At 52.4% G+C, this 18,229-nt stretch overlaps 1 protein-coding gene across 1 annotated transcript; it reads left to right on the top strand.

The window, feature by feature from the left end:
- The first annotated feature begins 1,354 nt into the window (after window positions 1-1,354).
- On the top strand, window positions 1,355-17,570 carry CLDN19 (claudin 19). Its single transcript, XM_050931287.1, has 5 exons — window positions 1,355-1,595; window positions 8,886-9,050; window positions 12,034-12,118; window positions 13,476-13,628; window positions 17,232-17,570. Exons 1-5 carry the CDS (start codon window positions 1,373-1,375, stop codon window positions 17,281-17,283), a joined length of 678 nt encoding a protein of 225 aa, XP_050787244.1. The 5' UTR covers window positions 1,355-1,372; the 3' UTR covers window positions 17,284-17,570.
- Window positions 17,571-18,229: the final 659 nt, after the last annotated feature.

The raw sequence follows: 18,229 nt of genomic DNA on the forward strand, positions 1-18,229 counted from the left end.
CAGAAATCCCTTGGCAAATCACTGGTATCCCACAAAACACTGCAAAGATGTGGTACAAGGCATTGAACCAGTGGTGTAATGCATACTGGGATAGCTACCCATGGTGCGTCATATTTTACATTGAGGCAAGCACTCTTGGGGTGTATCCGCAGAACAACTAGATGCTGCACCTAGCCCTTGCCAGCTGACTTGGGCTGTGGGGCTGTTTCATTGCTGTGTAGACTTCCAGTTGGGCTCTAGGGCCCTGTGGGGTGGGAGGTCCCCAGAGCTGGGGCTGATTTCCTTGCTGTTGGTCCTGTTTTGATCCGGGAGTTAGGCTAGATGACCTCCTGAGGTCTCTTCCAATCCTGAGATTCTATGATTCTATGCAGTCAGAGCCTGGAAGCTGACTGCCATCTGTAACTTTCACTCCATGCATCTGAAGAAGTTAGATGTTTTACCCAGGAAAGATTATGCACAAATAAAACTGTTAGTCTTTAAGGTGCCCATGGACTCCTTGTTGTTTTTGTGGATACAGACTAACACAGCTACCCCCATACCTGATACCCAGCCAGCAATGAAACAGCCCAGCAGCGAGGGTCTATTTGCTGTGTAAACATATTACTAGGGAGTACAGGCAGTGCTCATGGAAGCACCCAAGAAGTGTGCATGCACCTCAGTGACATACAAGCCCCAGTGGCTATAAGTTGACCTACAACACCGGAACTTGGTAGCCTAGCTAGCCCCATGTCTTAACGGCTCCCTGCAGCAACTCCGGCTTTTCCTTCAGGGGTCCCCGGGCAACCCTGGCGTGTCAGCGGAAAGCGGCTTTGACGCGCGCAGCGAGGGAATGATTCGCCAGAGGAACGCTCACATGTTCCAGGGGAGCGCGCAGGTGTAGGAAGGGGGAGAGACACCCGCTCCTTCCCTCCTCCTGCCCCAGGCTGCCAGCTGAGCTCCGGCAGCACCGGCCCCTGGAGCACTGGCAGGCAGGGGCCGATCACAGCCCATTCCCGCGGGGTCCCCCGGCAGCCCCGGCCCAGGGCTGGGGCAGGTGGCTCCGGCATCCAGCTCCTGTTTCGTTCCCCCCTTTCACAATCCAGGAAGGACCCTGCTCCCCCTCCCCTGCGCCCCAGCCCGGGAGGCGGGCCGGGGAGGTCCCACCCCGGCTGCAGAGCCGCTGACCCCCCGCCACTCTGCGCCCCGCGGCCGGTTCGGGGCGGTGCTGCCAGCGCCGGCCGGCTCCTGCCCTGCGGGGGCGGCCCCCTGGCACCGCCGCGCTGCTGCCCGCCCCCATCGGGGCGGTCGGGGGCTCCGCGCAGCGCGGGGCTGGGCAGGGAGCACGGATTCGCCTGCCCCTAGGCTCCGGCGCCCAGTGCCCGAGGGAGCGGCCATGGCCAACGCGGGCTTGCAGCTGCTGGGCTATTTCCTGGCGCTGGGCGGCTGGGTCGGCACCATCTGCAGCGCGGCGCTGCCCCAGTGGAAGCAGAGCTCGTACGCGGGGGACGCGATCATCACGGCCGTGGGGCTGTACGAGGGGCTGTGGATGAGCTGCGCCTCGCAGAGCACCGGGCAGGTCCAGTGCAAGCTGCACGACTCGCTGCTCTCGCTGGACGGTGCGTCCCAGCTGGGCCGGGCAAGGGGGGCGGGAGCCCGGGGGAGCGGGGCAAGGGCGGGGTGGGAGCCGGGGGAACGGGGCAAAGGCTGGGCAGGAGCCCGGGGGAGCGGGACAATGGTCGGGCAGGAGCCGGGGGAGCGGGGCAAGGGCAGGGCGGGAGCCTAGGGGCGCTTCCGAGAGAAGGGGGGCTCGATGCAGCCCAGACTCCGTGTCCGGCCGCTCCCGCGGGACATCGTGGTCCGGCCGCCGGGGGCAGCGAGCTGGAGTGGGCAAGGGTCCGGCGGGAGCCCCGGGGCGAACAGGACCGGGCGCTCTACAGCCCTGCCGGCGGGGAGCGGGGCAGTGCTGGCTCTGCCAGTGGGGCGCTGCTGGGCCGGGCCAGCGCCGCTCAGAGCTGGCGGGCAGGTGGGGGCGCGGCTGCGGGCGCGGGGGGCCCCTTCTGGATCTGTCAGGCCGGGGCAGGAGCTCGGCTGCTTGGCCCGTGGCTGCGGCAGGCCCCTGCAGTTCGCTGCCAGGGCAGGATTGGCCCTGGGTGTCAGGTCCCTGCTGTGCGCCCGCTGCCCTGGAGAGAAGCCCCCGAGAAAGGGATTGTCATCCCGGGGGAAGCCCAGGCTTAGGGAGCCTGACCCTGAAGCGGCTGGAGGAAGCCGAGGGGGCGGGTCCCCCGGCGGCGTAGGGAATTGAGGGGGTAGGTTGACATGTGCCTGTATTGCCCCCATCTCTGCAGCGTCCCGGCACCGCCCCTCTAATGGGTTTGTCCTCACAACACCCCTGGGGGGCGGGGCAGGGCAGTTATCCCCAGCAGGGCCGTCTCTTCCATTTAGGCGACCTAGGGAGTCACCTAGGGCACCAGGATTTGGGGGGGGGCAGCATTTTGCCACCCTCGGCTGCAATTCGGCAGCAGGGGGCCTTCCACGCTCTGGATCAGCGGTGGCAATTCTGCGGCGGGTCCTTCACTCACTCCCGGACCCACCACCGAAGTGCCCCGAAGACCGGGAGCCTGGAAAGACACCCCCTTCCCCCCCGCAGAATTGCCGCCAACGACCGGGAGCGCGGAAGAACCCCCGCCTAGGGCGCCAAAAACCCTGGCACCGCTCCTGATCCCAAGGGTACAGATGGGAAACTGAGGCCCAGAGTCCAAAAGTCCCACGGGGGAGTTAGGTGCCTAAACACCTTTGAGCCCCCTGGACCTATGGGACTTGCTCAAGGTAAAACATGGAGCCTATGGCACAGCCAGGAGCAGGGACCCCCGCCCCGAACCTTTCCTTTGTCATATCTGCCTGGCTGAGCTCAAATGCCAAATCTCTCCTGTCATCTGAACTCACTGCAGGCCCCGAAGAAATCTTGGGGCAGACGGACTGACGGACACGAAATGTAGCTGGTGCTCAGATCAGCCCCTGAAGCAGGGGATCGAAAAGCTCCCCTGCCTCCAGGGCTGGTGCAAGGATGTATCGTGCCCTAGGTGAAACTTTCACCTTGCGTCTCCACCCCCCCCCCCCCCGCGGCAGCTCCCCCGCTCTGCCCTGAAGTGCCCCTCCCGTGGCAGCTCCCCCCACTCTGCCCTGAGGCACCCTCCTTGTGGCAGCTCCCCACCCCCCACCCTGAGGCACCCCCCCACCCCAGCTCACCCCTGCTCCGCTCAGGAGCACCCCGAGCATGCTGTCGCTGCTTTACTTCTCCTGCCTCCCAGGCTTGTAGCACCCAAGCTGAGCTGGGGTGGGGAGTTCCCCTGCGTGCCGCTCCCCTCCTTACTTGCTGCAGGCGGCCGTCCTCAGGCTCCCCTGCCCCAGCTCCCTCCACCTAAATGCCAGTGGCAACCGGGGCGGCTGAAGAGCCGGGCCTCTGCGGTTGCTGCTGAAGAAAATAGTGCCCCCCAAATCCCGGGGCCCAAGTCCCAGTGCCCTAGGCGACTGCCTAAATGGCTGCACCGGCCCTGCATGCCTCGGCCTCGCTCCGGACTTTGTTCTAGTCCAGAAAGCACCTGACCTCTCCCCTCTGACACAGGCTGGGTTTTGTGCTTGGCCCCAGCATCCTACAGCCGGTCTCCACTGCGGATTTACATCGGCATGGCTGTGTAAAGCCACACCCCAGAGATGTGGCTATGGCGGCCTAACCGTGGTATAGACAGTGCTAGATGGAAGGAAGAATTCTTCAGTCCACCTCACCATCGCCTGGCGGAAGGTGGCTCATCGGACGGGAGGCGCCTCCTGGTGGTGGAGGAAGGATCCACATGGCACAGCTGCAGCCTTGCGTGCCGCAGCAGCATTCAGGGTAGCCAAGCCCCTAGCCTGCAAGGAAAGGGGGGAGTTGCTTGTGCTCTGAGGGGAGTTAATTATACGTTACAACACCGCAAACAGTTATTCACTGTTACCCTTTACTCCTTTCAAAGCTTCTTTTGGTTCCCTCAACACTTTCCTGCCTCTGTAATGTCGCTAGTGAGTTCTTGTGAACAGGAACGTCCTTCCTACCCCGTCCTAGCGCCTCTTTTACACTCCTGCCCCCCCCCCCCCCCACGCCTTCCTGGCCTGGAGCAGAGGGTCCCTGTCTCTCCCCTGCAGCAACTGCTGCTGCAGGATCCTAGTGCCCCCCAGCTCCCTGCCAGGGCAGACTGACTCTGAGCCTGCCCTTCCCCCTCAGACTCTTTCATTTTCCAATGGGACCCTCCACCAGCACAGCCCCCCCCCACGCCCACAGTCACCGCTCCTGCCCCATGCTGGGCAAGGAGGCAGCCCAATCCCTCACCCCCTGTGAGACTACAGTCAGGAGCAACAGCAGGGGAGGAGGCGCACGCAGTGACCTCCCGGCACCCATCACGGGGGAGGTGAGGGAGCTTCCTGGACCTGAGAGGGGCCCTAGGAGCACATGTAGTGACAGAGGTGGGGGTGAGTGTGCTGCTGGGGGGGCAGGAAAGGGGGCTTCTCCCCCAGAGCTTGCTGCTGCTGGCAGGGAAAGGGCTGGGGGGAGTCCTCCTCTCTGGCCCCTGCCCTGGAGCAGCCTGCCTGCACCCCAAGCTCATCCCCAGAGCCCCCCTCAGAGCCCAGTCAGAGCTTTCACCCCCCACCACACCCTCAACCCTCTGCCCGAGCCCTGAGCCCCTCCAGCACCCCAAACACCTCATCGTCAGTCCCAGCCAGAGCCCTCACCCCCCACACCCCTACTCTCACCCTGAGTCCCTCCCACACTCCAAACTCCTCATCTGCAGCCACAACCCACAGCCCTCACCCCTGCACCCCATCCCTCTGCACCCCTCCCATCCCCAAACTCCCTCACAGAACCTGCACCCCTTCCCTCTGCACCGCCTCCCATCCCCCAAACTCCCTCACGGAACCTGCACCCCATCCCTCTGCACCCCTCCCATCCCCAAACTCCCTCACAGAACCTGCACCCCTTCCCTCTGCACCACCTCCCATCCCCCAAACTCCCTCACGGAACCTGCACCCCATCCCTCTGCACCCCTCCCATCCCCCAAACTCCCTCACGGAACCTGCACCCCATCCCTCTGCACCCCTCCCATCCCCAAACTCCCTCACAGAACCTGCACCCCTTCCCTCTGCACCGCCTCCCATCCCCCAAACTCCTTCCCAGAGCCTGCACCCCAATCCCCTGCCCCAGCCTAGGACCTACACCCCAGACCTCCTCCCTCACCCAAACTCCCTCCCAGAGCCTTGGGCAGGTGAGGGAGTGGATTTTGGGTAGGGGCGGGTTCTGGGCACCACCAAAATTTCTACAAACCTGTCACCCCTGATCCTGCCCTGCAGACCTGAACTCCCAGCATTCTCAGGACACATACTGATCCCTAGTGGCCACTGCTGATATGCAGCACCTCCCTCCTCTCTTAACCTGTGAGTCCCTCTCTGGATTGGAACTGAACGAGAACCAAAGACCATCTTAGAAGCAACATTACCAGCTCAAGCAGTCAAAAATCATGAGTTAGACCCCCCAAAATCACAGGCTCTACCCCCTCTGCTTCATCCATTCTTCGGTGACAATTCGATGACAGGCCCGTCCCTCCAAGAGGGACTGAGGGACCCGCTGCCGAATTGCCACGGAAGAGCCGGCCCTGGAGAAGAGCACAATTTTATATTCTTGCCTTGGGCGCAAAAATACCTAGTTATGGCTCTGCACAGAACGAACAGCTCCGTTTGGGCCACAGCAGTCGCTTAGCGGGGGAAAGCGCTGACCCTCCTAGGAGCCAGCGAGATGCCAGATTTAAAATGGAAACAAGCTATTTGTTTAAACGAGAAGAATTGAAACTAATTGTTCCTGAGTCCCACAAGCCTGGGCTTAAAAATACCCAACAAATCCCGCCTGCCCCTGCTAGGATCTGCTGCTGAAGATTTGCAGCCAGCTGGGAAGTAAGATTAGTTTAGTTTGCGGGAGAGGAACGAGGCTGCACATTCTTTTTGTATCCCGGTAACTCGCATCCCTTGCCTGAGGTCTCCTTCCTTTGTCTGTACAGGGCATCCACAGCCTGCTACAAAGCCAGACCAGAAGGTGAGTGGGTGAAAACAGGCCGCAAAGGGCGGGGGCAGGTTGTACTTTACAAGAGCCATATTAATACTCAGCCAAGGGGAGAGAACCGTAGTCAGAGCCCAGCAGAGCTCTCCCCGGGGTGTGGTTCACACATCCCGCTTGTCAGCGTCCATTGTGCAACTGAACGCGGGGGTCACTTCATCAAATGGGATCTCAACAGACACGAAATGCTGCTCCCCCCCCTCGGACAAGGGTTCGCCTGGTCGCTCGCTTTTGCCCCAAAGCGGGATTTTCCAACCCGTTTTTCTGGCTGCAGGATAGGAGGCTGCCTCGGAATGGGTTCAGGCCAGTGTTAGGCCCCAGGCTGAGCTCTGGCAAGCAGAAGTGGCTCCTCTTTCCAAGAACGCCCCGGAGCAGCTCAGGCATTGGGCTCCGGGCAACAGTGACCAGGACTTTGTTGTGTCCCCACATCACATCACCATGTCCTGCAGCCTTCATCTTTCAAACCTGGCTGGGGGAGTCTTGGTCTCCCAGCTCCGTGCTGCGTTCTTGGGTTCGCATCACATCCCAGGCTCCTTTCCCCACCCTGCACGTAGAAAACGGGCCTCGCAACCAACAAGCAAATGAGCAGCCCATGGGAGACATTCATGCTTCGGCCTGAACTCATTCAGCTGCCGATGCTCTTGCTCGTGTGGTGGTGACCTGGTGTCTAGGAGTGTCCCGGAATCTACAACCGAAGCTGTTGCCCTGCCCCTTGCCCACGTCTCACAGAATGTCCAGTGAAGACCATGGCCCATGCCCCAAACTTAGGCATTTCTCGTTGTTTAGGACATTTCTTGTGTCCGTCTTTTCTGAGCTCACAAGTGGACAGAAAGTACTTGGAGCGAGTGTCCCCCCCATCCAGCCTTAACTCTGTTCCTGCCCCACCAATCGGCGCTATCTTTCATCACCTATTTTATAGGACACATTCGCGGCTCGTGATGCCCTCCTGTCCCCTTCTCAGGCAGGGTTGAAAATCGATCCCACTTTATAGGTGTTAAAAACAACAGGGGCTAAAGCAATGGGTGTTGGGCTTGTGGGATACTGTTAGTGTCTGGACAAACCCGGAGCCAGGGCTCCTGCTGCCCTGTCCGAGAACAGCCTTTTCTACACCTCCGCCCCTGCCAAGCCCTTGTGAATATGGGGCTGGAAGATGGCCGGGCTCGGCTCACACCACGCAAGTTCAGGGGCTTTTGTATTCCAAGATGGCTGCAGCCTAAGGCTTAATCCTGCCTTTCTAACGGAGATTTTCAAAGCTGCTTAGGAGATTTAGACACATAACTGACTTTAACATTACTGAGAAGTGGGAGTCCCAATCCTGCCCCTATGCCAGTGTGTGTGTGTTTGATAACTGCAGGTTTCTAGTAAACATTTACTACTCCAGACTAGCAGATGCTCCTAGGACAGAAGCGGCCCCACTGATCCTCACCCTGCATGTAACGGGGCAGTGTAATGAATGGGCTGTGGACACAAAAAGGGGGAGAATGGAAGGGAATAAGGGATAATACATTAGGAAAGTCGTCCATCTCCTCCCACATGGGGGCTTCACCCAATACCCAACTGTGACGGAGCAGAGAGGGGGGCGGATTTGACCCGGGAATGTTGCAGGGGAGTTGCATTGAGAAGGAAGCTACCTGAGCTGTAACCTGAGCCAGGAGTGGGGTTGGGAGAAGTGACACCTTCTGCTGGGGAGACTGAACAAAGGAGAGGAGGAGGAGAGGGGAGGGGAGAGAAAGCTGCTGGAGGAGTTTTTAGTTTCAGTTTGGGGCTGGGTGGTGCAACTCAGGGAACCCCAAGCTGGGGTCTAAGCTCCCTGAACCCCCAGAAGGACTTGATTGAGGAGTCCTGGTTGTGCCTAGAAGCTCTGCTGTAGACTGCGTTCCTATTGTCCAATAAACCTTCCGTTTTACTGGCTGGCTGAGAGTCACGGTGAATCCCAGGAAGAGGGGTGCAGGGCCCTGACTCCCCGACACTCTGTAACACCAACTATTATCAAATAAAATGGAAAAATCCCTCTGAAAACCATCCAGTAACACAGAGCGAGGGAAAGGGAGGGCAGAGGAAACACACTCCCAATAAGGGTTGCACTAAAGAGGAAACACACTCCCAATGAAGGTTGCACTAAAGAGGAAACACACTCCCAATGAAGGTTGCACTTGTTGTGAAAGAAATCAGCTCAGGTGTCCTTAGAAGACTGAGGAGTTTGATGGACGTGTCTGTGCTCTGATGTGGGATGGGGGCCTCTCTGCAGTGTTCCAGTACTGAAGCCACCTTGGAGAGGAGAGGAGAGGGAACTGCATCTGGTCACAATGCCTGAGGCTAAATCCTCCCCCTCAGCCTCCAAAGCCCCCGCTTTGGGCTGGGAGCTTGAAGAGTCAGGGGTTGAATTCTGGACTCCAGAGAGCAGCGTGACTGGTAAGGAAGAGGATCCCGGTGTTTGTGAAGTGACCTGATCATCAGAGAACAGCTCCAGGATGGTGCAGAATGGCTCCTCAGTGCCACAGAGCAGCAAACCTGGGGGGGTGGCTCTTTAGATGCCACAAAGCAATATAGCCCCAGGAAGGGCTGCTGGGCACCTCAGAACTGCTTCCTAGGGACGCAAATAGTTGCACTCACCAGTGCAGGGACTTAAGAGGTGAGAGAATTGGAGGCACTGTTATTCCCTGGGGTTCTGGTTTTGTTGATCAGTGATGCTCCTTCTCTTCTCTGGCTCTGGTTCTTTGCATGGTTAATCTGCTCTGCAGCACCAGTGACTTGCACTTTTCTTGCTTTGCAGTTCACCTCCAGACCTCCCGGGCACTCATGGTGGTTTCTATCCTCATGGGCTTTGTGGGGGTCATTGTCAGTGTGGTGGGAATGAAATGTACCAAAGTGGGGGACGAGAACCCTGTTGTCAAAAGCCGGATTGCTGTGGCTGGTGGTGTCCTCTTCCTCATAGCAGGTAAGCCAAATTCCGGGGCTCCCTGTACCCACAAACTCCTGCCAGATTTGATGATAGTCTGAACTTGTCTGCTGTAATATTGGTTAGCACTAATATTGGTTAGCACTACCCTGGGGCAGGGGATCTGATGACTTGTCACACTTTCTGACGGGGCAAGTAGCCTCAAAGTCGATGTGAGTTATTTCCCTTGGGAGAGAGAGTGTGATCTCAGGCAGAGGGTTAATAAACATCTTTCTCTATTTCTAGTAGATGCTATGCATGTAGATGCAACTTCTGAGCACAGGTGGGTATAGCAGTGTGGCCTCAGGGATCTGAAATCTGCCTATTCAGCCTACCCAGCAGTTCTAAAAGGGGGCCTCTTATTTTAACTCTGGGAGATGTGGAAGAGTGTAAGACAAGGGGGTGGGGTTTAGATAAGTGGCACTTGTGTCTAATGGAGCCAGCTGGCTTCTCCAAGGCACGCTGGCTCAGCTGAAAGCCCATTTAGCCACAGCCGTTTAACACAGGTGCATCAGACCTGCCTCTTAGCTAAGGTGTTCTTGGGGAGGCCCAGCGCTGAAATGGGCTGATGCCAGCCAATGCTGGGATGTTTCATCTTGGTTCTTTTGGCTTTGTCATGGGTTCTCCCTTAGGAAAATAGCATCTTCTGCTGCCAGTGATCCTGCTGATTGAAAGTGTTCAGTGCAAGATGGAGAATTAGTAAAGTTAATTCCATCCCCGATTTATGTATGGATGAGGCTCCTGGCTACAAATGTGTAACTTGGATTGAAAGCCCTTTGAGGCAGGACCATCTCTTTGTTATGTGTTTGCACAGCACCTAGAATAATTGAACCATCTATGTCTAGGTGATAAGAAATGATACCCGAGACCAGGCTGGATGCTGCTGCGGGACCAGTGTTGGGTTGTTGTTGTTAAAGTCTGATTCCATTTCATCCCAGGTGGTGTCTGGGATTCACCTGGAGCCAGTAGAGGTGGCAGTGTTGTCTGGGTCCCTCTCTCTGGCCCAGTCAGGTCAGGACATCTTTCAGGATTAGGTCGGAGGTGCCAGGAGATGATAGGGTGGCAGCCATGATGGTGAAGCTTGCTTTAGTAGCTCCATCTTGTTCTTTCCCCCCATCCCCCGCAAAGTCTTTGTAAGGAAAAAAATGTGAGTGGTGGGCAGAATAGCCTATCCGCTCATTATTTCTTCCACCAATCAGATCTGGTTTCTGACACACCAATTTTGGTTCATTAATTTTCAGACCCAGATTTTCTTGTCTACCAGGCATGATCTCAATACATGGGTTACATCTGGAGTCCTTTTTGTTTGGATTAATTCAGTCTCTGTCTGGTTTTCTTGCACCTCTTTATAAGATTCTTTACTGAAAATAACTTCCCTTACTTTTCCCCGTCAACTTTTATTGTTACAGGTTATGGTGACATCTGACGAACCTACACTCATTTCTTACAGTTGAACTCACAATTAGGGTAAATATGTAGGCCCAGTTATCACAACAGGATACCAGAACTGGACAATGCCCATTAATGGTCTCTTTCCTGCCCCATACAGTGGTAATAACTCCTCCTACTCATGCCTTATGTTCTTCTGTTTCTATATCCAAGGATTATGTTAGCCCTTTTAGCTCCAGTTACCCACTGTAACCCACTTTGAGTCTCTGCTTTCCAGGGCACAATTCCCCAACCATAGATGTCTGACCTACATTCTTGTTTCCTAGATGTGTGATTTTTGCCTTTGGCTGTATTAAATGCTGTTGTTTAATTGCACCCAGTTTACCAAGCGATCAGAGTGGTCTATATCATTGACCCATTCTTGCCATTATTTACCAACCCACCAACCTTTGTGTCATCTGCAAACCTCATTTTTCTTCTAGATCATTGATAAAGAAAGTGAATAACATTGGGTCAAGAACGGGTCCTGGTGGGAACCCACTAGAAACATCCCTTAGAAGTGATGATTTCCCATTAACAATTTCAGCAAAGTCCAGGTGTTCTTAGAATGAATATTCTGCCATGCCTGCAGAGTTCAAATCTGTTCTCAGTCCTGTTCTGAATCCTGTCTGGAAAAGATTCACTTCTTTCCCAAGGTTATAAAGCTGTCTCTAAGAACAGGAAGGACAAACCAGCTTCTTCTAGTCTGGGATCCTCTTTGTTTAGAGCCATTTTGCAACAGGAAAGAGAACTAATTTGACAGTTTTGCACCTTATATTTATTCCTGCTTCAAAGGGATCTTGTCTCTTAAAGATGGCAGCCCAAATTCTAGTCTCAGTTCCACATGGAGTAACTCAGCTGATTTCAGTTCAAAGAAGAACTAGATAAATTCATGGAGGACAGGTCCATCAATGGCTATTAGCCAGGATGGGTAGGGATGGTGTCCTTAGCCTCTGTTTGCCAGAAACTGGGAATGGGCGACAGGGGATGGATCACTTGATGATCACCTGTTGTATTCATTCCCGCTGAAGCACCTGGCATTGGCCACTGTTGAAAGACAGGACACTGGGCTTTGGTCTGACCCAGTATGGCTGTTCTTAGGTTCTTATTCATGTATGTAAACTGAAAGCATATTTTAGTCCTGTCACATTAACTACCTGTTACTCCTGTCTGGCTAGCTGCATCTTAGAATCTGCTTCCTTGTTTCTAAGCAACCTGGTGATGGTTTTAGCCCTTTATTGGAAAGTTCCTTCTGCCTCATATTCCATGTGCAATGATGGGTCCACATACTAACTTTCACCAAAATAACAAAAGGTGTGAATGAAACCAGAGTTGTCATTTTGAGTCATGGTTGTCCATAGACGAGCCCTGAGAGTCCAATTTAGTGTTGTCACTGGAACTTCTTAGCCACAGAGGATATGAAGAATAGAATATTAAAGGGCTCAAATAGCTTTTAAAAGCGAATGATGGTATTAAATTGTAAAGTCGATGGTGGAAAAACATCCCCAAGAGGCCTCCGGATGCTGACTCTTTGGTTCTTGTTGTATATTTCCAGGTCTGTGCACCTTAACAGCTGTTTCATGGTATGCAACACAGGTGACCTATGAATTCTTCAACCCCAACACTCCAGTTAATGCCCGGTAAGCGCCTTTACATAAATGTGCTGTTTAGGTGGAAGCCATTTTCCTTGTGTTTTAGCTCATTAATGGCAATGTGACAAAGGTACCCAGCCACAGGCATTGTATTCAGAGCCTGGTGCCCCTGCCCATGGTGCCATCTGATGCCCATTTGCCTAAGCCCCACGCCTTCCTAGCCTCCTGTACAAATTTAAAGAAACAGTACACACAGCATCATCCCCTGCATTGCCCTGTCCTTTCCTGCCGGAGCCAGCCCGTGGCTGGGTACGTACATGACCCTGTGCTTTCCTCTGGTGCTATTGTCCCTCTGTTCATGCCCCAGCAGTGCCAGTCCCCTGTCAATATGCCCCCATACATTCTCCAGGAGACTCAGTCACTTTGTCAAACAAGCCCCAGTTCTACCAGCAGCAACCTCCTGCCAGAGCCACTGCCCTGATTCTCCCTTGGACCTAGGAAGCACGAATAGTCCTTTTTCTGTCACTCACTGTATCCAGGTTTCAGCTGCTATTTCCCTGGATGAGTTAGCTGTCTTTCCCGGGGTGGGATCTTTGGTTGCTGTTCTCTGCAGTGTCTCCCTCTTTGTCCTCACTGGGATTCGCGGCTCTCCCTGATCTAATATCAGCTGTGAATTTCCTTAGTTTGCCATCCAGGTCACCGCCTGTGCTGTCAACACTACTCCCGCCTGGGGAATCGTACAGCAGGGGACCAGGCGGGTGTCTTCCCCTTCCCCCTCAAATTGCTTGGGATTTGTGATGTGTGAAAATGTTGAATATGCCCGGTTCCCTCCCCCACCTCCAGATGTTATTGAAATCAGTCCATCAGCGATCTGCTGAGTTCCGTCCGGGCGCTGGCTCTGAAACGTGCCTGGCCTGCAGGGCTGGCGCAACCCATTAGGTGATCTAGGTGTAGCCTAGGGCACTAACATTTGGGGGGTGGCGACTGCGGCGGTCAGATCTTCAGCCGCCCCGGTCGTCAGCGGTATTTCAGGGGCGGGACCTTCCGCCGCCTCTGTCGTCGGCGGTATTTCGGGGGCGGGACCTTCCGCCACCTCTGTTGGGGACAGCATTTCGGGGGCGGGACCTTCCGCTGCAAAGGGCGGCAAAAAAGCTGGCAGCACTCCCGCTGGCCTGTCTTCCTCTCTGTAATGCCCAGTGCTCCATCAGCCTCAAGGGATGAAAATGTTTCTCCCAATAGAGACAGAGGGCCACGTTCGCCATATGTGCCCATGTGGGGTGTCTTGGTGATGTGTCGGTGTGTGGGCATGGGGTCCCTTTCCCTCCCAGCCCCCGAAAGAGGGGTCGAGCACCAGTCCCTCCACCTTCTCCCTTGTTTCCACCGTCTCTTTTCTCTCTCGCGCTAGGTATGAATTTGGTTCTGCCTTGTTTGTTGGCTGGGCAGCTGCCAGCCTGACGATGCTGGGAGGCTCCTTCCTGTGCTGCTCCTGCCCCACCCACACCGAGGAGAGGAGAGGACAGCAGCACTATAGGCAATCACAGCCTTCAACAGCTAGGGAGTATGTCTGACCCCCACTGTTTCCTTTCCTTCTGAAACCCAACGTTTCCTTTCCTTCTCAAGCATGTGCTAGAGACCATGGTGTTCCCGACCACTTCGTCAGTGCAACAGAGACACTGGATCCTTCTCCAATGCTGCTCGGGTAGTCTTGGGTGGGCCTTCCCGAAAACACACATACTTCTCGGGGCATCTCCAATAGCCTAGGGGGCAGCTCCACTTGCAGCAGAAGCATCTAAAATGTTCTTCTCGCCGTAGCTCTTGCTTCAGCCATCGCCAGGTTCTTCCCCTGATAGCTAAGCTATGCTGGCCTCATGGCTAGGTTTATCACCGTTCTGGCATTGCTTGGCCCCTGCCATGTTGTCCAGCCATACAGTTACACCACTGAAACATAGGAATGGCCAGGTTGACGATGACTTGGGGCCCATCTAGGCCACCGTCCTGTTTGTGACAGAGGCCAGTCCCAGATGCTTCAGTGGAATGGCCAAAAACCATCATTCCTCACTGGTAAAGTGTTTTCCTAATTCCTGACAGACACGGGTTGATTCATCCCATATACACTTTTAGCGTAACTAGTGTAAATGCAGCTATTATCTATATAAATGTCTGTTTTTAAAAGAAGTCCTAATACATTCTCAATCTCCATGATATCTTGTGGCATAGAGTCCCACAGGCTGGTTTTGTGTTGTGTAAAAACAAATCTTTGTTAGTCTAAATTTTGTTGTATTTTAATTTCCTTGGGTCTCCCCCCGGTTCTTGTATTTCTGAGAGGGTGAATAGGAGGGTCTGATGTTCTCTGGGATATTAGTCACTCGAGATACTTTTACCATGTCACCTCTTTTTTCCCTCCTAATCCTTCCAGGTCCCTGAAGGTTTTGTTGCTCTTCTGTGGCCTTTTTCTTCTCTATCCTTCAGATGGCCTGGCTGAACCTGAACACAGTATTTCAGGAGAGAGTCTACCCCTGATTTATATACTGGCATTATAGGTGTAGCAGCATTGTCTACTAAGCTAAGGTTGCACCTTTATACACCCCTGTTCACAGGCACCCATGTTTCTGAAACTTTCACCTTTCAGACTGAAATTCTGCAGCTTTGGTTTATACCCAAACAAGTTTTCTGCAAAACTGAGCACCCAGAAAATTAGAAAAAATCCACTGTCAACTATAGACAAACAATATTTTTTAAGTCTTAGAGCTGAACTGGCTGAGGTTTGACAACTGAAAATTGGCATGGGGTTATCCCTCAGAGAGCAGGAGTATCCGGCCTTGTTAGGGAGGAAAATGGTTTTGATTTGGCTAAGTTATGAGCATTTGAAAACTGGGTTTTTCTTTTTCTTTTTACTAAGTACATAACCTAGGAAGGGTGTAACCAACTTAGCTACATGCTCCAGGTCAGACTTTCAGAAGGGGTTTGTACTCAACAGCTCCCCCACGAACAATGGAGGATCCTGTCCCTCCAAAGGAGAACACTGGAATGCTTCTGAAATCTGGCCCTAAACGTCTTAGTCCAGTGACTGCTCCAAATCAGTTTCTGGAAACGAGGGCCTAGCAAAACCAGCTCAGTAGGAGGGTGAGTTCTTAAAACTTGAGGTGCTGCTAAACTCTATGAGAGCACAGCTCGATGACAGAGCTTAGGAACCTGAAAATCCAAGTGGCTGTAAAGTCTTCTGCGGGTTTTGAAATGTTTCATTGGCTGCTAACTGGCTTTGGAGCCACAAATGGAAAAGGTGTCTGACTGTTAGAGTTCCTGAATTCTGATACAGCAGCAGGGTCCCTGCTCCAGTGTGGGTGAGGAACTCAGCTAAGTAGGCCTAGGGGGACCAGACAGCAAGTGTAAAAAATTAGGACGGGGGTAGGGGATAAAAGGTGCCTATATACGAAAAAGCCCCCAAAATCAGGATTGTCCTTATAAAATCAGGACATCTGGCCCCCCTAAGTAGGCCTCTTCTCCTGCAAAATGCCCCAAAGCTCCCTGTAGATCTTCAGACAGTGCCCACTCTCCCAGCATCCCGGCACACCCAAGTTAGACCAGAAGCATCAGAAGGAATATAGACTAAGTGTTCTCAGCAGCTGGCAGCCCTCAGTCAAGCCAGCTGGATTCTGGTAGTTTCAGAGAAGAATGTCAGCATTCAGAGGGCACCCAGCCAAACAACTCAGGATTATAGAACAAACACAAGTTTCTTACAAGTGTTTTGGAAGTGGAATTTTAAAATCCTGGAAATGGACCCATGTTAGGAGAGTGTCACTAAGGTTGCACAGTTAAGTGCTTAAGTGAGGAAGTGCCAATTGCCTGTGCAACCTTAACTCTGCTCCCATTGTGCATATACATTGATACAGTCATTAACCACATCAAGTACTACTGTATTTTGCAAATACAATGTCATAACCTATCTTTTCTGCAACCCTAGATTTACATGTAGCCTCTTACACTCCTGTGTATATGCAGTCTCTGCACATGTGACACCCCCTATTTTAGCTGTAACATGTCTAATAACAGAGTAATATTGAAAATGTCCTAAAGTAGATAAACGTTTAGGGTTAGACTGACTTTATCAATGACTATCGGTGTTATACGCTTAATAGTTAATACAGTAATATGCTTAGCCGCTGGAAACACTCATACTTTTATGCCAGCCCTCAAACAATTGAGTTTTATGGTTTTCTGCCTAGTTAGAAATATGTTGGTAACTTCCAGATCGGTCACATACAAGGTCAATTCTGTACTGATTTTCACTCACTACAGAAACAGCATAACATTATTTTTTAAAAAGTGCATCTAACACTCTGGAAAAGTAACACTTGATCTTTGAGGACAGGTCACCTGAAAAATACAAAGGTTGCTCTGTTAAATAGACAGACAAGAACTCTTTTTAAAAAAATGCTGTTAAGGCATCTCAGTATGTTCCTTTCTCTGAGAAACAGCTTGTGAGATCCTGACAGGGCCCATTTCTGGATCCCTTAGCTGCACTGGGAAGTACGTGCCCTCAGGAATAGTGCTATTGACATCAGTGGGAGTTAGATAACTAGTGGGATTTTCCAAGGTGCCTAACTACATCTTTGGCCCTAAGTTAAAGATGGCCAATGCCTCCCTGTGCTAGGGAAGCCAATTGCTCCCATGGAATATTTGACTTATTTACTCCCCAGATGCCTACTTTGCATTTTTCGAAGTGGCGTTCTCTATTGTTACTTCCTGCCCACACTGGTCCCTTGGGGCTATTTCTGGTTACATAGTTCAGCCCTCCCAGTTTAGTGGTATCTGCAAATCAAATTAGTGTTTACACCCTTCTCCAGATCATGATATGAACCTGTTTAAAGTGACTGGTTGTAACATCAGACCTTGTAGCCTCTAGGCACAGCCCCTCATATCATTAACTTCTCATTCTCCAGTTTTTAGTCCACAGGAGTGTGTTGTTTTTTTTAATCTATGCCAAATGAAAACTAATTTTTCGAATGGAATTTTGTCAAACTAGCAGATGTTTTGCTGAAACCTGGGTGGATGGGTGCACTGAAGATCAGTAGGGAAGGTAGCAGTATGGTCTTTCTGCCCTATTTGCTCTTTTTTCTGTGTAACTCAGTACTAACAGCCCTCTCTCTCTTTTGAATTTCAGACCCAATGTAAAAATGTCTTCTTCACCCATCAGGGGAGAGCAGTGTTTATAGTCTGTCTTCACCCATCAGGGGAGAGAAGTGGTTGTTTGTCTGAACCCAGATTATTGTGTTTCCTTCAAAAAAGTCCAAAAAATGTAAATGGAACTACTAGAGCAAGGATTTCAAAAGAAACCTGTGATACATTTTCTGAAAGATCTTTTTATACCAAGGGTACAGCACTGTGTATAAAAATGTTTTTATTCTTTTAATTTAAAATTGTATTAACTTTTCTATGGGGCAAAATATACTCAAGGGGAATTATACAGTTTTGAATTTCAAATGTCTTTTGATAGTTTATACTAAAAATCACAGCTCAAAGGTTAATAAAATATTTTTGGTCTTTGCCACCTTTCTAAATGCTTGTCTCTCTTTTACTCTTTAAAATCTACAGCTCCTTTTATACAACCCACCCCCCTGCCCCGCCCAAAAGTTCTTGGACCCAGGCTCTGTACCTCTCAGGTGATTTGCAAATCTTCTTTAAGGAAGAAGATTGCAACCTATACATTCTTCCCAATTAGTTCCCTGCCCCTGGCTCTCCCAAGGTCAGAGTCCAATCTCTCTCCAAGGCCGGAAGGTTGAGATTTTTAACAGTATTTAGGTGTTGCTAGGCCTAAGTCCCATTTTCAAAAGTGACTCAGCCACTGGAAGACTAAGGGCTTGATCTACTCTACTTTGAATGAGAGTGGGTTGGTGCACGGTATCAGGCTTCAGACTAACAGTGTGCGTCAGGCTAGTGACTGTAGATTCACACCCCAGATTGGCACTGGTGAATTGACCATATAGACAAGCCCAGAGCCTCACTGAAAGTCTAAGGGGAGGCCCATGCTTGTTGCTCAGAAAGCCAATTCAGGTCATCGCTCTTTTATTTGTCAGAAATGGAGGAGAAATCACAAAATGAGAGAGAAAATAAACACACTTGGACATGTACTGTGGCTATCGCTGCAGCCTGACATGGAGC

This window comes from Gopherus flavomarginatus, chromosome 21 (assembly GCF_025201925.1).
Source record: "Gopherus flavomarginatus isolate rGopFla2 chromosome 21, rGopFla2.mat.asm, whole genome shotgun sequence".
Classification (NCBI taxonomy): domain Eukaryota; kingdom Metazoa; phylum Chordata; order Testudines; family Testudinidae; genus Gopherus; species Gopherus flavomarginatus.

Bases quoted from the DNA above. Each gene is read 5' to 3' on its own strand.
- CLDN19 (XM_050931287.1), top strand. From the start codon at position 1,373: ATGGCCAACGCGGGCTTGCAGCTGCTGGGCTATTTCCTGGCGCTGGGC. The intron at 1,596-8,885 runs GTGCGTCCCAGC...CTTGCTTTGCAG, and splicing joins CTCGCTGCTCTCGCTGGACG to TTCACCTCCAGACCTCCCGG. The intron at 13,629-17,231 runs GTATGTCTGACC...TTTGAATTTCAG, and splicing joins CAGCCTTCAACAGCTAGGGA to ACCCAATGTAAAAATGTCTT.